Raw genomic sequence first — 20,970 nt, forward strand, 5'->3', positions numbered from 1 at the left:
CAAAAATTATGAACCAGGTCATAAATTAGCATTGGCCAAACCCTATCACAATTCTAGAAATCCTACAATACTGTAAATAAACAAATTAATGAAATGAAGAAATATCTAATATTTGTATTAGCATTTGATTTGTTAAAGTGAAACTTCTTATATTTCAAACTCTAGAAAAATATCATCTGAAACAATTTTTTTTAAAAATGGATGAAAATTCTTTATAAAAATCCGGTAAATTGATTGAAGTATTAGTAATGATTTTAAAAAGTCTTTAAAAATCCGACCGGGTGCCTCACTTCAACGATACTTTATCTATTAGCCTATAATTATATTTTATCCTTAAAAATAAAAAATAACGATCAAATTTTTGGGAATCAAAACCGTTTGAAAATAGATGAGAGCTGGTATAAATATGTTCATTTATGCTGATATGATGAGATAGAGATATTCCAAAAAATCATCGATTGGTATATTAGAGGAAGATGGAATATTAGATATCCTAATTCCAAGCACTGAAAACTGCATGGACACAACACGCCTGATAAAAAAATGATGGCCAAAATATTCTGTACTCTCACCTTGATAAGGACTGCGAACGATAGCATTGTCTATCCGCCTAACTAAAAGTCATTTTTTGATAATTCTCTAATCAAATTTATTTTTTATGATAATGCATATTCTCATTAAATACATGTATAGATGATTTGGTCAAACAAAGAGAGAAAACTTTGTATTTTGGGTTAAAACAGTTCATTTCATAATAGAAACTAATTTAGCATATTCATACCAAAGAGTTTGCTGTTTCACGGGGGGAGGGGGGGGGGGCATATGTCTACAAACCAAAATACATTCCAAAAATGCGTTTTGATTTGTAACGTTTCAAAATTAATTAACAAATACGAATTTTCCCCACTCACAGGGACCAATTTTAATGAATTTTTTTAGACCTCCGAAAGCTTGCTTAAAAATTAATAATATAACTACAAATTTTATTTTGATATAAATTAATTAGGATTTGATAATACTTTTTAGTAGATAACTTTGTTTTTAAATATCTGGCAGAAATTCCTAAATATTTGGATGTAAAATGTAGGCGGGATACGGGCGATAGCGTTCACAGTTCTTTAGTGAATTTATATCACTTTAACTTTGAATAATAATTGAAAATGAATTATATTAATCTGAGAACGCCATCTGAACAAAACGTAAATAAAATTTTTCAAGAACCAATTTTGAATGACAAACATTTTTTTTAAAGAACAAAACAGTATTTTTTAAACACTGGGTTAGAATGCTTAAATATCATTTTTATATGTATAAAAAAATCTGTTTGTTCGATTCATACGCGGATCTAGAGGGGGTGGGGATCCAAGATTCAAATTTATATATTTTTACCGAAAATTAGCCTCGGACCCCCCCCCCCCCCCCCCCTCCGTCAAACACAATTATCCCTGGGACCCCCCCCCCCCTCCCCCCACCTTGCAATTTTTTTTTCCCAATCCGCGCATGCGATGGTGGATTCAAAACAACAGGTAAATAAAAGCCTAAGGCAAATCTTGCATGTGGATATTATTCTATAGAATAAAAGAAAGTTTTACTCGATATTTTAGAGAAACAATTGATATTATATTAACATAAACGACAGTACATTTTGTTTGTGTGCTATATTTTACAATTAAACTTGAAAAAAACCCACTTCATTACATGTACTTATATATCCACCTCCGTCATTTAAAAATAAATTAAATCCGCGCCAGATTTACCTATGGCTTCTTAGAACGAGGAAGTATAAAACAAGTCTCGTAAGTTCTCATTTAAATCTCTCTCATCGACATTCCAACCTATACTTTGTCGTTAAATATTTATCACAGGAAACAGTAAGTATAGAACATTTACATGTAATATATATGCCAATGAATTTAAGATACATGTATCTCGATCTCATGTATTTCATTATTATATCTATAAGAACTTTGTTTCACATATATCTATGGACACAAAAAAGGATATTTTATTAAAGTGGGTCACCTTCTTAAGGTCAAGATCTAGTAAATGATTCCAAAGTGTCTTTTTGTGATAGAACTATAATGAAGTCATAATTGATTTGAAGAATCGTTTTCCCGTACTTTACGACTCTAGAGGAATTATGTTATTAAACATTTTTTTTTACATTTTGTGTTAAATCATGCGAAAAGTAATCCCGATACCTATATTCAATTTGACATCATTTTAAAAAAGAAAGTCAAGAGCTTGTTTCATTCCGTTTTGGGGGAGACTGTAGGCATTCTAGATATATTTTATTGGTCAAATATGGACAAAACTTCGAAATTTGTTCCTCCTTTCCTTCATATTTAATTGAAAATGACAGTTTAAAACATGATTTTTCATTGTGTTTACCAAATATTTTAGCCCCGGTACACCCTTTCAAACAAAGCTATCGTTATGAAGCATCATTGAAAGAATTTATATGTTGAATTTCATAAACCTGTAGGCAACTTTCATCTACTAGATCTTGACCTTAATATGTGTAATAGCTAGAGTTCACAAATGAATTGCGGCTATCACCATCAAGAAAGCAAATGCTTAGGCGACGGAACCGGGGGGGGGGGGGGGGGTGCTCCCCCCAACATTTATTTTTGCAAAGTTTCACATGACCATAACCAAAGATCTTTTTTTTGGCTTGTCAGGAATTTTTTTTTATAAGTCTAGCCCCCCCCCCCCCATCCCATCCCCCGAAGAGTCTATTGTCTATTACTGAAATGATTTATGACTTCTTCAGAAAAGTGCATGAAATGCAAAGACTCCATCATGAAAGAATGACATTCGGATATAATTAAGCAAATTGATACTATAATATTGCATACTCTGTCGATTTATTTAAGTTTAGAAAGCAAATGCAACTAGATGCTGTCATTAGACAGTAATACCCGCACCAAGTGTTTGCCCCTAAATAACACTGTTTAGTACCAGTTTAATTAAAAATGAAGGCCACAAGCAAACTCCCGTAATACATTTAAGAATTATAATTTTCATAACTGAAGGATGAGATCCCTTAATCCCATATGATGATACACATGAGCAGCACTTTATGTGCAATTTGGGGTTGAACTGTTTGCAGTGAATTTTCAGTTTATCAATAATCTTAACATTTCATATCATAGAAAGTATAACGGTCTATATAATTATTACAAACAAAATTAAAAATTAAATTATGCCCCCTCCACGTGGCGGTTGCCGGTGTAACGAAGAATATTGACCCAGGTTGAAAATTGACCCGGGGGTCATTTTTTAACGTTGAATATTGACCCGGGGGGTCGTTTTTCAACGTTGAAAATTGAGACCAAAATCGTGAAATCTATACCCGGGGTCATTTTTCAACGGTATGAGAAAGATTTTTCTAAACTCTGATGACCTCGACCCGTTGAAAATTGATCCTGTTGAGAATTGACCCAAACCTCAGAGTTTTGATCTGAACTGGAACTTACTCTACACGGTTTAAATGTACAATCATGCACATATTTGAAAATTTCAGTTTTAAAATGTACATACTGTCCGATACATATGCGGACGTGGCTAATTTCGTTTAGGCTGATATGTCCAATTAATCATTTAGTTTTTAGATTTAAAATATGATTTCCATTTAATATTACAATACTATGTATAAAAGCTAAGAAGATGACCGTTTGCTTCGGAATGGAGCAGGCGAGTAGGGCTAAAATACTTTTTGACATAGATGACATGTTTTTCATTCCCTCATGTGACAGAATTTAAAGTTTAAACTTGTCACAATCTCTGATAAATATATCTAACAAACATATTGCCCGTTATCGTCACTTTTAAGGCAATTCAACAGAGCTCTATTCGACAGGCACCTGACGTTGTATATTTTTCTAATAATTGAAAATATATAACCTCTATACTGCTTTATTGGGTAAAGGGTATCTATATTTATATAAAGACAAAAGGATATAATGTCAGATACCTATGCTTAATTAATTTGAAGAAGTCAGAATATTTCACTGACAAAATAATAAATGATTGGTTGTCATATTTTTTATCCGTTTTCATATATACTTGGTTTTTTTTATACGTATAAATACAGCATATACATATTTACATGTACACATGTTTTTAATTTTGTACGACTTAAAAATAATTTTTCATAAACTTGTCTGATTAACTTTATTGAAGCACCATCCAATTTTCTGCATATACAGTCATGGTTCTTCTTTCTATTATTTTGAGTTTTCAATTCTATTATTTACCTGTGAATTAGAAACACAGGCAACTGACTTAATATATTTTCTCAAAATTAAAATCATATACCCTCTACAGCAAAAATGTTATCAATTAAAAAAGTAGGTTTGCATCTAAATATACAGTCGGAGGATTGTTGATCTAATTATATTAATGGTATATACATGAAAAGGTATGCGAAAAGTATACAACTGATAGATATGTTGTTTGGAGCAGCTGTATCAAGGGAAAATCCGAATTGCTTAAACATGTACAGATTGAAGCAACCAGGACAGTGACAGGGATCAGAGTTAATTCTTCTAAAATAATTTTATATAGTGAGCTCAATTTGGAAACCTCGAAATCTCGAAGGGATAACAATAAACTAATTATATTCTACAAGAATATAAATGGTTTAGCACCACAAGATATGTTAGATTGAATTCAATCATATGTTCCTACTGAACATGCATATAATCATAGATCGAATTAGCTTTTTTACTATCTACCACTATATACTTATTACAATGGCTTTGCTCCGTCTACATGTAAATTATGGAATAATCTTCATGCAGAAAAGAAAATTTCATCAACTCTATCTTTCTTTTTTAAGTCAAAACTTAAAAAACAAAATATACTTAGAGCTTACAAACCTTTCAGTTAAGACAATAGGAAATATTATTTTACGTCAATTACGGAATAAAGCTAGTAAAGCTTACTTATTTAAGGATTTTTTTTATCTGATGTGAGTCGATGTTTATACTGTGGGTCTGAATCTGAAGGAAATGTGATTTTCCCCCTGGATATCCAAGATACACTCAACAAAGAGACGAACTTTTTAAACAAGTTATTGACATTAGTGTACCATTTTATATGAACTATATACTTTATGGTAGTTCTGATTTTTCATATAGATAAAATTGTAAAATTGTTTTCCATGTTAGATCTCCAAAGCGTTTTTGATTCTCTTAAGGTACACTGTTTAAACCTATTTAAGTATTATACCTGTATATTTACTTAATATACAGTTCCCTTTTATTTGCTGTTCTTTTTAAACGGGCTGGATCATGAAAATCTCATTCTTATGTTTGTATCTCTGCAGGTATAAATGAAGGTGATATGTTTGTTAATATAGGTGTGAGTGAACATGTCTACCAACAATATGTCTTACAATCATATATGATAAATATTCAGATAATTATTTAATATTCAAGTACCTCATGTCTTATATACACATAATATACACATTTAACACGTTTTAATTGGCTGTGATAGGAAGGTCAATCATCTACACCAACGCTGCTGTATGATCTTCTACTACTTATTTCTATTTTTAAAAAATGCAATTTACCAATTTATTGACGAAAACAATTACTGTTAGTAAATTTATGATAAATTTTTGTGATCAAAGCAATTTAGAAACTTTAAAGCAAAATTCTACTTTCATCCTGTACAAAAATTAGGTTGCTAACTTGCTACAGATTCCATGAAGCAAATTTGTTAATGCCTAGAAAAATTAGCGATTTGATGATATTTAGTTAGATCAAAAGTTATTCTAACGGAACAAATAAAACAACCACAATCGGCTTTCAAGATATAGTTACTACAGCATTGTTCATGAAAGAGTACAATCATGTTAGCATATCATCATTTTGTAAACTGTTATTGGCTGGATGGGTGTGACTACAAAATTAAGTGACTGAGTGGGTGCAAACACAAAAATCTCAAAATGACATACTGTAATTTTTTTTTTATTTACACCCACTCAGAAAATTTACAATGAACAATATCAAAGTTTCAATTTACTGGTGAACGTAAAACCAAAATTAAATAATATGACGTATTGTAGTTTTTAAAAATTATTTATATTTGTACACTTCTCCAGCAAATTAAAAAAAAAGAGATTTACTGAATTGAATATTTTAACGTGTAACCATGTATTCTAATATTATTAGAAAACATACATTTCTTTAAAAATACATAGATATCACACACAGCAATTATACGCGAAAAGTGTATTATGAATAAAATAGTTATTACATGTACATATTTAAAGGGATACTATGTAAATTCAAAAAATAATTATTTAAGTCTAATTTTAACCCCCCCCCCTCGTTGAAACATGATGTAAATCTAAAGAATAAATATATAAAAACTGCTAATTTTTAATTAAATAAACTCAAGTTATAATATTGATTCGTTAATTTGTGCGCCTTCTTTGCTGTTGAATTTTGAACCGGTTTCATGATCAAAATTCCACGATGCGGGTCAATTTTCAACGGATTAGGGTCTTTATTCAACACCTTTGGTCTCAATATTCAACGTGGAAAAATGACCCCCGGGTCAATTTTCAACCCGGGTCAAAAATTCTTCGTTACACTGGTTTTAGATTTGCCTCTGTGTGCATACATATGTACATCATCGTGTGCACAGATGTAGAGAAGGGGTGGGGGTGAGGGATCCAGACCCCCCCCCCCCATGAAAATTCATTTATTACCAAAAATACACCTTATGGACCTCAATGCTCTTACAGACATGTAAACGCTCTAACCCACTGCGCTTCAATGTTAGGTAACATTATTTGGGGGGTAAATATTTAATTAATATTTAATATACTTTATTGTTTATCTCAATAGGAAGTATACATCACAATATGCAGGTGTCCTGCACCACCTTAAAGCTGTTATTTACCTAATAAAATGGTGCAAGTGGATTTGAAGAATAGGTCATACAAATACATGCATGTTACAAATAACTGATCTTTGTCTGAAGTTACGTACACAACACAGGTCTGCAGGTATCATTAGCGGGTACTAGTTTTACCCAGCTCTTCGATTAGATGGGTTTGCGTGTATACATACATGTCTGTGTTTTCCATATGCAGTAAAGGATTAGTTAAGATCAGCTAAAGGAATTCATTATTGTGTTTTAATTGGATTATCATTATGATGCTGACCAATATAGGTAAGCATAATACATGTAGTAGCAGTAGCACAATATAATGAGATGCCAGCATACATAAGTTCTACTTTCACTTTCTAAATGTGATCTCCCTTTGACAGCATACTGTATCATCATCTTTTAATATTTAAATAAGCTTATCATCGTTACCTATCCTATCGCATTTGTAAAGTTTCTATCATTTTAGTTGCAAAAGTTATTTTTTTTATTTGTCAGACTTGCACTATTGAGTTGACCCCATCTTGACCCTGTATAAACAATTTCTTATTAAATATGTGTATTACATGTAAGTAAGTGTACTAGACACTTAATTATCATTTTTATATGAGTTATAATAGGAAGGAAGGAGTATTTCTTTCTTAACGTATTATAATGCATCAAATACAATGTAGATCATGACCTTATGGGACTAGCTGTTCTGACCCCACAAAACAGGAAAATACAAAATATCCTCTAATGTCATTATGATGCATCAAATGGTGTAAAGTACATTAATGACCCCCAGGTGTTGTCTTTAACTCGCTTTGCCCAAGTAAGTGCATAGGAGAGTTGATTAAAATCAACTCCCAATAAAGTATTTTATCTTATTCATATGTTACAGTAGTGTTTGATCCATGTGGGTAATTCCTAGCGTAATGATGTCACGTACTGCTTTATTTAGGAGACTTTACAATTGCCCCAAATACAATGTAGGTCTTGACCTTATGGGACTGTTTTGACCCCACGAAACAGGAAAATATGGTGTAAAGTACATTAATTAATGACCCCCAGGTGTTGTCTTTAACCCCCCCCCCTCTTTATGAAATAGGAAATGATGTATATTTTGTTAACTTTCAGATCCTCATCCCTAAACCATATAATTTATTCTTGCTCTTTGTGTCATTGCGCGTCAAATTGTATATAGGTTATGCAACCTTGGAGACACTCCGACATTCTAGAACTAGAAATAATAAAGTATTTTATCTTATTCATATGTAGTGTTTGATCCATGTGGGTAATTCCTAGCCTAATGATGACACTGTTTTGTTTTGGAGACTTTACAATTGCCCAAAATAGGCGAATGCACATATACATATAACATTTTGTTAATAAATCTTAAAAATTGAATTAAGCAATTTCAAAATGTTAATGTGCATCAGGAGAGAAAAAGCAATCAGATTTCAAAAATTAAAATTTGCTACTGCACACATGTAAGAATGTATTAAGAAGACTGAATCTTAAGAACCAGGTTAGATTGGGAGGGGGGGGGGTGAATGTTGAGGATAAACATCTATAATTTGAATCATTTATTGTTATTAATTTTAATTAACTTGTCAATGAATACTAGTTATTGATCCCAAGGAAGAAATATGACCTCTGATCATATCTCAATAGATCATTTGTCAATTATGCAAGGTGTATTTGTACCGGGTAATGTTTTTTAAGAATAACATTTTTTACCAGTTTATAAAAGTTTTTAGACACCCAAATTATATTTTGATTTAATAGATCATTCGACAATTAAGGGGGGGGGGAGGGTCGGTTTATATTTGAGTTTGTTTGGGGGTGGGGGTTCCAAGTCATATATTTGACAATTTTTTAATGTAATTTAAAATAAGACTAAGCCTTACTACAGTCATGAACATGAATAGTATAGAACAAAACACAAACTAATACATGTATATATACATAGGAAGTATTACAAAACATAGATGATTGATCTATATCTGGGTTCTTAAATTGAATCATATATCATGTTCATATTATATTATTGTTTCTTTGTTCAAGGCATTTTACATGGTATGTAGGTCATGATCCCAAGTGCTCTTCCTGAAATTATCAAATATCATAAAAACCATTGAGATCCCAACCTTAATCCAAAGATATTATTCCTCCTTAGGTCATGGCGCATCAGATCATTATGGCATGTAAGTCATGACCCTAACAGGTGTCAAAAGGGTGTGGGGTCTTAACATTGAACCTTGTAGGAAGAATTGTAGACACTATTTTAAATGGTAACTTGATAAGATAATAATATAGGGTTTTCATAATCATATATTGACTGTTACTGGCAATATTTAGGGTTAATTAGATCTGACCCCTGGGGTCATCCCCACCCCCAGGAATTTGAAATTACCATATATCTTAGAAACTGTTATAATCATGACTCCTAAACCATATATATTCATGTTTCTGATATCAAGGGGCATCAAATGTTATGTAGGTCATGGGCCCTGTGGGTGGTCCTGACCATACTTGCCAACTAACCCGATTTCGTCGGGTCACACCCGATTTTTCGACCCTTCACCCGATTATTTTTTATGACCCGGCGGGTCATGCTTTTCACCCGATTTTTGTCGAACAACCCGAAAATCTCCCGATTTCCGGATTTGGTTCGTAAATTACGTTGCGCGTGTGACTTCCAGTTATAAACCCAAGCTGAGCTTGGATTTACGTAACGCGTAAACAATGCCGATGGCTAGAACAGACACATTAAGTGTAATTATTATCGTGAGTTGTTTTGACTAACCGAAAGTTTAAATCATTAAGTGTGATGGCTTTCAATAAGAAAAGGTCTTCATCGGGGCCAGCGGAATCAAAACCAACAAAAAGAAAACGATATTTTTGTACCTATCAACATATCTTGGAAAATGAATCCCCATAGGTAAAACAAAGTAATCGTGTACAAAACGAGGCTTTTGTGTTCTATGTAACGCACATTTGAATATTGGATTGTGTGCCCAAAATGATCTGACATTCAAAAACGCTAAATCATGTATAGAATGCTTTTTAATACACAAAAGTTTTCCAAGTCACTTACAACTTTCATGCCATCATTTACAGAGTTCAAAGGCAAGGTTTATGTAGCAGAAACTCTTTTTGCATTTTTTTTTTAGCTGAACACAACCTACCATTTCCTGTGTCAGATCACTTTACAAAATTCAAAATCAGAAACTGTTAGTTAAAATGCTTCTTTGCAATAAAGTATTACACATTAGTTATTAAACATATTTCTATTGTATATACCTATGAAGTGCATGGTAAATATGTCGTGAATGTCGTTACGCGCTATGACCAGATTTTTTACTTTCCAAATCTGGTCATGACCAGATTTTCACATGTTGGAGGTTGGCAAGTATGGTCCTGACCCCCTCAAACAGCAAGTCCCTTAATATCTTCAAAACAGTTGAGATCCCCACCCTTAAACCATATATATTCTTGCTCCTTGTGTCAAGGGGCATCAAACGGTATGTAGGTCATGGGCCCCGGGGGTGGTCATGACCCCCCTCGAACAGGAAGGACATGAATATCTCGAAAACGGTTGAGATCCCCACCTCTTAACCATACATATTCTTGATCCTTAAAGGGCATCAAAAGATTTGAAGGTAATCGGCCTCATGGTTAAATTTAATTTTTCAAAACCGTAATGCACATCTACATTGATCTATGGAACAGTTCCTATCATATCCCAAGATATGATGTGTCTATCCATTAAATCATAAAAGGAGTTCTAGGATCTATGTTGTTTAGAAGTGAATAAACGTCAATTTTCTGCTACTTTTTGACTCCCTGGATGAAATTTAGATTTTTAAAACCTTACTGCACATCTATAGAACAGTCCCTATCATATCCCAAGATATGATGTGTCTATCCATTAAATCATAAGAGGAGTTCTGGGATCTATGGGGTTTTTTTGAGTGATAAACGTCAATTTTCTGCTACTATTTGACTCCCTGGATGAAATTTAGATTTTTAAAATCTTATTGCACATCTATAGGACAGCCCTAATTATATCCCAAGAGATGACGTAGCTACCCCAAAAGTTGTAAGAGGAGTTCTGGGAACCATACTTTTTTTTGCAAAAAAACGTCATTTTTTGTTGCCCACTGATCTCCTTAATAAAAAAAAAAATTCTGGAACCTGATCACACTTCAATATGACACCCCCAATCATATTCTAGAAGATCATTTGGCTACTGTGAAAAGAAAATTACGTTTTTGAAACCAGTTTTTTGTTAAAAAAAAACGTCATTTTTTAGCAATTAATTGACCCCCAGGACAAAATTGAAAATTCCGAAACCTTATTGCGCATCTATAGGATACCCTAAAACATATTCCAAGAGATCATTTGTCTACTGTTGAAAATGTAGGAGGAGTTCGAGGAAGAAGGTTTTTTGTGAAAAAACGTCATTTTTTACCAATTATTTGACCCCCAGGATTACCAGAGAATTTTTGAAACCTTTTTACAAAACAACATGACACCCCAAATCAAACTTTAAGAGTTCAGATTGCTGGTTTATAAGATGTAAGAGCAGTTTGAGAAAGTAAAACGTGACAGACGGACGGACAGACGGAACAGAGTAACAACAATATACCCGAACTTTCTTTAGAAAGTGCGGGTATAATGATGTAGTGTTCTGTAGATCAAAGAGAAGTAACTCTGTTCATTCGAGTGTGAAACCAGGCTTTTTCTGGGGGAGGGGCTAATTTTAATAAATTGCGTATTTATTTCTGTATTAATTATGTTTTGAAATAATGAGATCCGAGTGTGATTTTGATATATTGCGTATTCACTTTTGTACTTATTTTTTTTTTTCAGAAATATAATGAGATCATAGATATAAAGTACACCAGTAATATGCTTATCATCAATATTAAGCTTCATTTCCAAAAATAAAAAAAAAATCTTTTAGAGATGGCAATGTCTGCAGAAGAAGAAATACCGGCGATGGCCCAACACTATTTGGTTTGTGGCACTGAAGACTGTAAGAGGAATTGTCAGTTCTATTGCAATCCTTGTCACCAAAGATTGTGTGAAAGATGCAGAGATGAACATCAGAAGAGTCCAGATACCAAGGACCATGAAGTGGTTCCTTACAAACAACGCAAACCACAACTTCCAGAGGAGAAATGCAATCTCCATCCAAAACGAAATGTAGAAATTCTTTGTAAGGAATGCAATGTCCCTCTTTGCGCTAAGTGTATCTTCATGAAAGAGCACACTGGTCATCAACTTGACGATCTGGAAGAAAAATACGCGGAAAAGGTCGCATTTTGCAGATCCGAAATCTCCAAAATCCAGGAGTATTACCTCTCAACATCACAAGGTTTAAAAAAAGAGATAAAAGAAGATGTCATGGAAATAAAGAAGACTATGGACGAGATAAGAAATTCCATAAAGGCTGAAGCGCAGTCTCTGAAAGAGCTTGTGGATAGGGTCACATCAGACAAATTGGAACAAGCAAATATAATGGAAGAATCACTTCTCAAGACACTAAAATCGCAGGAAAAAACTTATGAGGACTACACTGATTATCTTGAAAAACTTCTAAAGGAGTTTCACAGCTACAAATCCATAACCAATTTCAGAGTTTTATTTTCTGATGATTTTGAAAATTTAAAAATCCAATCTATACCAGAGACAGCACAACCAGTTTTACCAGTGTTTACTGCCGGTCATTTATACAAAGACGATGTTTCTAAGTTGCTTGGTAGCGTAAATTTTCCGAACACCAAACCTGATAATAGAAGAATAAAACCCATGGAGAATGCCTCAACACAGTTAAAACTTACAGGGAAACAGACGAGACGAGACGTAGAAAAATCAGACGTGAAACAAACACTGTCTCTGTCTTCCTCTGTCACCAAGGTCAGGGAGTACACAGTACCAGGTGTTGACAATGTACATCATATATCACTAGGTAAATCAGGCAGACTCTGGGCCAGTGATGATGTCGGTAACCTTGTCAAAACAGATTTACAGGGGAATCAGCTACAGAAGATACAAACCAGTGGTGGAGATGAAGGCTACCACACAGTCACACAGGACGGGGACCTGCTCTATACAGACAGAGAGTACAAAGTCATTAATAGGATAAAACAAGATAATACGATCACTGAATTTATTAAAACAGGGGACTGGAAACCACTCAGCATACACTCCTCTCACATCAACGGGGACATACTGGTGGGGATGATAAAGGATGGAGAGGCTAAAGTCACCAGGTACAACAAGACAGGAGAAGAAATACAGAACATACAGAGGGACAACAGAGGACAGGGACTGTATAATTATCCACACTACATCACAGAAAACATCAATGGTGATATCTGTACATCAGACTTTAACAAGGAAGCTGTAGTGGTAGTAAATAAATCAGGACAACACAGATTTTACTACACAGGTCAAGGGTCAAAGTTTTACCCCTATGGTATCTGTACTGATCTCCTTGGTCACATCATTGTCTGTAACGGTTATGCTGGCAATAATTCACTTGACATCATTGATCAGGACGGTCGTTTCTTGTCTCTACTACTCACACCACAACAAGGGATACATCCCCGTGGTGTATGTGTCGATGACGAGAACAATCTCCATGTGGAACAATATATCACCAACACAGTGACAGTGTACAAGTATCTACAGTAAATCTTCAACGTAAAGATTTATGTCAGCCGTCATTCAACAGCATTTGTATATAAGACATTTATTTTGTCTTCGATCTGAATCATTGGGAATGTTTTATCAACATGCGTGTAGTAAAATGCATTTGCTATAACACTAAATAAACTGAAAACAAGAAAACTACCACCAATGTTCATGAATACGCCTGCCATGGCGTGAATTTTTGTATATTTTTAAAGTACATTCATGCGGGATATGAAGGTAGCGACATTGCAGGAAAAATACATAACCCGCGTTAGCGGCCGGTTATGTAAATTTTTCCTGCAATGATTGCTACCTTCATAACCCGCATGAATCATCAAAGAAAGCATTTTATTATTTATATTTTAAACATCTTTCTTTTAACTTATTACTAAATTGATTATGAAAAGTTAGTAAAATTCACTAAATTACTATTAACGTACATATATAAGTAAGTAAGCTAAAAGAAACAGCCAAATCGTCTCCTGTGAAACTTTGAGTCTGGCATCATCATGATCATTTCGTCCAGTCCGTGATTTTACTTTGGTCGCTGTAAGTTCAAACCAATCGATGAACAGGGCGTGTCAATTTCAGTCCCGTCACTTTCAGCCGCTGTAGATTTCGACCAATCGATAAATGGGGCGTGTAGATTTCAGTCTGGCTGTTTCTATACAGCAACTTTCCGTAAGAAACAGAGGAAATTATACTTGGTAGTTGTAAATATCGTACAGTGAGTCTTCCTCGCTCGTCGTCCGAGTGTTTGAACCATCGTAGTTTGTAGTGTTTTATTTGATGACGAAAGGAATATGCTGATCGTTCAAATTTCAAATTAAACGCCTAATTCATTGTAAAAGACTGTTCCACATGTATCATCTTGTTCGTAAGTTACAAAGTTAACCATTTAGTTAGATGGTCAACAAAAAACCCATCAGATTTGAAGTAAAAAAAAAACCAAACAGTTGGACTATAAAATTTGAATATTTTTCTATATCTTTGAATGAAGCTCTTCTCATAAAGGAGATAAATATTGCGTACAAAAAAAAACCCACGACCATCCAGCCCTGAAACTGAACAGTTCATCCGGACTAGAGGAAAGAACCTCTGCTGTTTTTTTTAAGGTCATTATCAAAAGTCTAATATTATCTCAAAATTAAACATTGCTAGTTTCATAGGATTTGTATTCATTCGATTACTTTTAAACTTAGTTTAAAGATCAGACAAAATGCATTTTTCTGAATACTTTTTCTGATTTAACTATTGTCTTAACAATTCGTGAATCATTTGCGCGTTAATGCGTTAAACATAATATATTTGACGTGAACTATATTTGGCGGAAAATAAGTTTTTTCAACGAGATGGCGTGGACTTGAATTGGCGAATTCTTGAATGTTCCATATATCCATGGCTTGATTTAGCAGATGCTACATTCCACCAAAGACGCTGAATAGAATACACAGCCATGTGTACTACGTTAATAGTATGTTGCATTAATAAAATCGTAGATATATTTCTTCCAATCGCAGTTTTGAACTTTTAAAGTCACTTTCTTGTCAGAAGTGAACATTTAGTTTTTATGGTTTTTGTTGCAAATTTTTAATTCCAAGCAAAACCGTAAAAAGAACTTCCATTGGGACTTCTAATTCCTGGCATTTTTGTGGCTAGATTTTTTAAAAGATTTTTTAACAGTGATTTTGATTTTTTTTTTTTCGGCTTTGGTTTTTTGGTTGTTTTTATAAGGGGGGCTTCAACTCTTGTAAAAAAAAATGTTGTAGATGTTGTAGAAACACCGATTACTTCGGTGTTTGCTTTACTTGACAATATTAAAATGTTTGAACAATTACAAGACCTATATATTACTACGTGCTATCATTCATTTGGGGTCGAGGTTCTAAACGCAAACACGGTTTATTTGCGAAAAAAAAAAATCGCCATTGGATCCCAAGACGACCCAATGGTCTGTCTTATCACTCAAAGATGACATATCTTTCGAACTTGTTAGTCGAAAAAAGATAGGTTGAGGCTTTACGGATATAAGAAGTAGTTTATCACTAAAATTGTTGTTTTGAAATTTGTCTTTTTTGGCCGTTTTGTCCCCCCTTTCCCCCTCCATTCCCTAAATTAATTTGGGCTAGTTTCCATACATACTCTCATAGTTATAAGTCGCCTACTGTACGGGTGCTTGCGATCAATTGTTGTTTATTCTAGTAAATTGTCATAAATCAACATTTTGAAGTCAATTGGTAGAAAGCGTGTTTTAGAGCTACTTAACTTGTTAATTTGTTAAAATTCGGTGCTAAGTTTGTTTTGCTTTTTAAAGTTTAATAACCCCTGTATTGAATGTTGTCCCGTTTTTATGGACCATAGTTCAAAGATTGTGTCAAAAAAATTGTTGTTTGCTTTCAAGAGCAGCACTTATTCCATTGCCTTTTGACATGATATTTTGTTTGCATGAAGATGTATATATTTATATTTAAACTTAACAATAGACTTGTTTTACATTCAGAATCAACATATTTCAAGTTTTTCGTTTTACAAAATATTTCTCTTATACAATTTCTGGTAAAAAAGAAATACGAACAATGAACATTGATAAAATCATATGAAATTAGAGAGATTTTAATAAAAGTGTCAGATATCATTTTAAGTTTTATATTTGTCGTCGTAAAATGTGAGGAATTGTGCGTGTGTTCTTTATGTTATTTGCCTTAACTGAAGCTCGGATCTCCTCGGATCTCCTCGCCTTTTTTATGATAATAATTTTAACGAAACCAAGATACTTTTTGGCATTTTTTATAGAAAAATTCAAACAAATTAGCACTTTCAATAAATACATGTACTCGAAAGATGCGTTATATTTCTGTACAAGCAATTGTTAAGGAGCTACATGAACACATTACTCTGCGTATACCACGTAAACCGTTCCTACGACATAGAATTCACCCAATTCTACTTTAACTGAAAAATAGTTATCGTTCTTTTGGTCCCAAAGACATCGTGACGTCACCACCATGCTTTGGCTTCCTTTCTGAGCCGCAATCACAGAAGCGATTATCTTGTACCGAGTAATGTTCAGCTGCTTTACTCTTTCTTTGACGACATCACAGGCTAATTTGCATTTCCCCCCTAAAACTGAAGAATCGTAGGTTGTTATGGATTTGATTTTTTCTTCTAAGACCTCCGATATAATGCTTCGTATAGACGATTTCCTGAATTTGACATCGGGGCTCATTTTGTAGGTATTTTCATACTTGACATCTAGTTGCGGCAACTGGTCACCGGAAGTAGCCACGCTATGGCGGTCGTGGTCTTTGGTGGACACAGACCACAATTATTTTTCCCTCTTATTCCTTTATACAAAAATAAATCATATAAAAAATTCCACCGGCTCAGATGAGTTCAAATACAGCATACCTATAGAATGACACTAGTCCAACAACATATCCAAACTACAGGAAAATCAATCGAGAGGGGACTGAGATATGGCCCCTAAAATAACCCCTACCATGAAAAAATCACTTTCACTTGGGAATTTGTGTAAACATTGGCCTCTTTACACCATTTCTATTGCGCCTGTAAAGATAATTTTTCTAAAATTTTTCTTGCCTGTATTTCTTTTTAAACCTTCTTTCCACCCATGCCATAAAAGGAACCAAATTCGACCATTTAGTACCCCTAGGAATTTTTGAAATAATACATACATTTTTAGAATGGAACTACTTGCCTGGTCAATGAGCACGGGGTAAAAATAGTGGTATGTGACCTAATAGGACACAGACCACAATTATTTTTCCCTCTTATTCCTTTATACAAAAATAAATCATATAAAAAATTCCACCGGCTCAAATGAGTTCAAATACAGCATACCTATAGAATGACACTAGTCCAACAACATATCCAAACTACAGGAAAATCAATCGAGAGGGGACTGAGATATGGCCCCTAAAATAACCCCTACCATGAAAAATTCACTTTCACTTTGGAATTTGTGTAAACATTGACCTCTTTACACCCTTTCTATTGCGCCTGAAAAGATAATTTTTCTAAATTTTTTCCTGCCTGTATTTTTTTCAAACCTTCTTCTTTCCATCCATGCCATAAAAGGAACCAAATTCGACCATTTAGTACCCCTAGGAATTTTTGAAATAATACATACATTTTTAGAATGGAACTACTTGCATGGTCAATGAGCACGGGGTAAAATTAGTGGTATGTGACCACATGAGTGACAGATCTACATGTACATACTGATTGACATATATTTTTTAATGCTGAAAAACTTAATCCCAAAAATAAGTTAACAGAAAGCCTTTTTAGACAAATGATATACAGTAAGCATTAAATATTGTGGACTCATTTTGGCATGACCTTAAAGATTTTTTTTATACAAAATTTATCAATTTAATTCTAATAAATGTCTTATTTTTGAAAATAATGCATGTTTTTGGGACTCCTTTGCTTTATAAATCGGTAAGACATATATTAAATAAAGTAATGTGATTATAAATATAGCCCTATAAATCAAAAATTAATTGACTTTTAAATGTACATGAATAACAAGTATGATTTTACTTCCATCAGAGGTTAATATTTATCTCGATCATCTTCAACGCGTATGAGAGTTGCAATACATGTATACTGCCCCCCCCCCCACTTTTTCTTGCAGCAACACATTTTTTAAAATTAACATATAAAAAATTGAATCATCACGGAGTTGCCCCCCCCCCCCCCCCCCCCCACTTTTTTTGGGGCATTGAAAAAATCAATATGAAAATAAGGGAACTAGGATTGAAATTGAAGCTATATACTACGCCAGCCCCCCCCCCTTTTTTTTTTTGCTTGTCAAGATTTTTTGGATGAGTCTTCCCCCCCCCCCCCCCCCCACTTTTAAAAACGATGCTACGTGCCTGATGTTCCACGCATACATGCAAACATACTAATTGGCAAACCAACTATCAATTCTATCTCTTGAGTTATAAATTCCCAGAAAATATTCCACCATATTTCATTACATGGTTTTTATTTAAATCTTACTGTATATAAAGCAACATGCTCAACTTTAAATGGCTTGAAATTATGAAATTACATGTAAATACTTAATTTGATAACCTTTATTTCAAGTAACATTTTGTCGACTCTCTTGTTACCATGATTGCACAATTATTTATGTTTCTTGTGGTAATTCCTTCCTTTTTTTTTCAAGTAAATACACATTTTTAGCCACATTAAGCCATTTAGATGTTCTTCAATCTAAATGCACAATTACTCAAGTCCTTGCTGCAGAATATTGTTTTAGAGTAAGCATGAGCAAAGAGAGATAACTCTATATGCAAGCCATCCAGATGTATTTCTTTCAGTGACATAATATCATCAGACCAATGCAATAAATGAAAAAATTTTGGGCAAAAGTGAAATAAACTCTAAAAGCATCTGATTTAAATTTTAGAATTTCATCAATATACATTTACCCTCTTGCATGTTCTACGTAATTTGATATTCATAAAACACACTAAGCAGGTAAATAAAAAATATTACTTTAGAAACAACAAGCATGCAACTACATATGTACATGTACTAACTCACAATCTGAGATATACGGTATCTGTTCATTTATTCATTGTCTATGAATAGCATTTTAGCAAAGAACAATCATTCTAATAATGTAATAATCATTCAGAACTGACCTCCATTCATTGCATCAATAAGCACTTGTTTCCCTGTGGACAGGTAGTTTTTCAGAGCAGGGAAGTCAAATATTTCCTTCATGTACTCCACATAATCCAACACAGAGTCTATGACCTGAACACTGAACTCTTTACCATCAACCGTGTATGTAGAGAGACCAACTTTGGAGATATCAGCATTCAAATCGGGACAAATCTTGTACTGACTGATGCTTTTTGTTCTTTCAAATATTTTGTCTGTTACATTTCCTGGAGCTGGACCTATAATAAAATTTTTAAAAAATAGGATTTCTTTAAAATGATCAATAAAATTCTGCAAGCATAAATTGTTAAAATTATGTCACCGGGTTAACAAGTGTCTGAGGTGTGTAACTGTCATTTAATACATTGGGTCTCAGAAGCTTAGTGTTTAGAGCGCCGAGACATTTCGTCAGAGGCCCTGAGTTCGAGTCCCCTTTGAGACTTGACTTTTTACCACCTGTTACACACCTGTTAACCTGGTGACAAATGGTCACCTAATTTACAATTACCAATTTATCCTTTATATCTCTATATAAACTAAATCTATCAATCTTCTACCTCCTCTGATTTATATTTTTATTAGTCCCCTACCGGTTTTCATTTTCCATATATCTATTTGGTAATCAAAGTCAATCAGTGTATTAAATACCTAAGCCAAGTCAAAACTAATTTCAATCTTCTTGAAAACTAAATCAGTTAAGAGAGTTTTCATTCCAAACTTGAAGACATACGGATACATAATTATTCTCTACGCAAGAGTACTTTTTATCCCTTTTTCTGCACTACTGTTCTTATTAAACTTCATCCATATTTTTAACTCAAGTCTTGAATCACTGAACTATTCTTTATTCAGCACAAACTCTATAGTAACTATTAGTTTTGATTCAATGCAATTGTCAAAACAGACTGCTCTCTCTCTCTCTCTCTCTCTCTCTCTCTCTCTCTCTCAGAGAGATGCTAGCTGTCTCCAGTTTCAGACAACACAAGAAAAATATTAGAAATAGAACGTTTAAACGTGATCTAGAACAACATTCCATTGTTAAGCAATTATCCACGAGTTCTTAAGTGTTTGCTATTTTAAGACATTTCTCCTTAACATGAAGTATATTTACATGTACTTTATTGCCAAAATTTCAAGTAGGTAAAAAATAAATTCACTGCAACTGTGACAAAATAAGTCAATGGGAAATTCCAAATTGATATACTAGTATATCCATAGTTAAAGCTAATACGTCTTAACTATTAGTTAATCTAAGACATTGTAAATATCAGGGGTGACCAATAAACTACCTATCAACATTCTAAAGAACAATTAGTTCAGAAGTACCTATACTTCTGTCAAAAGTCAATCACAGATAACAGAAGAACTATGACACTGACACTTTCTCTCTTTACCCATTATTATAGAAACAGAATTCAGCCCCCCCCCCCCCAATCTTATCATTGACCCAGCAGGGGATGAACTTTCTACAAGTCAAACTCACAGCACATAATTATCATAGCCTGTTAAAGAATGATTGCCAAGAAAAACCAAAGACAATCATTTCCAACAGCATTAGGGGGTACATTCTTATTTTCTCTATCCCAGTGAGATCGGTATAATTGCTCTTGTCTCCAAACCATGTGGAGCAGCGGGTATAATTATTTTTCTGCTGCCAGAGTTCAGTAAATG

General features: G+C 33.7%; 1 protein-coding gene across 1 annotated transcript; it reads left to right on the plus strand.

The window, feature by feature from the left end:
- Positions 1-1,807: 1,807 nt before the first annotated feature.
- LOC128164889 (protein PML-like) lies at positions 1,808-14,362 on the plus strand. Its single transcript, XM_052828948.1, has 2 exons — positions 1,808-1,871; positions 11,770-14,362. Exon 2 carries the CDS (start codon positions 11,866-11,868, stop codon positions 13,597-13,599), a length of 1,734 nt encoding a protein of 577 aa, XP_052684908.1. The 5' UTR covers positions 1,808-1,871; positions 11,770-11,865; the 3' UTR covers positions 13,600-14,362.
- Positions 14,363-20,970: the final 6,608 nt, after the last annotated feature.

This window comes from Crassostrea angulata, chromosome 10, assembly GCF_025612915.1.
Source record: "Crassostrea angulata isolate pt1a10 chromosome 10, ASM2561291v2, whole genome shotgun sequence".
Taxonomy (NCBI): Eukaryota; Metazoa; Mollusca; class Bivalvia; order Ostreida; family Ostreidae; genus Magallana; species Magallana angulata.

Bases quoted from the DNA above. Each gene is read 5' to 3' on its own strand.
- LOC128164889 (XM_052828948.1), top strand. From the start codon at position 11,866: ATGGCAATGTCTGCAGAAGAAGAAATACCGGCGATGGCCCAACACTAT.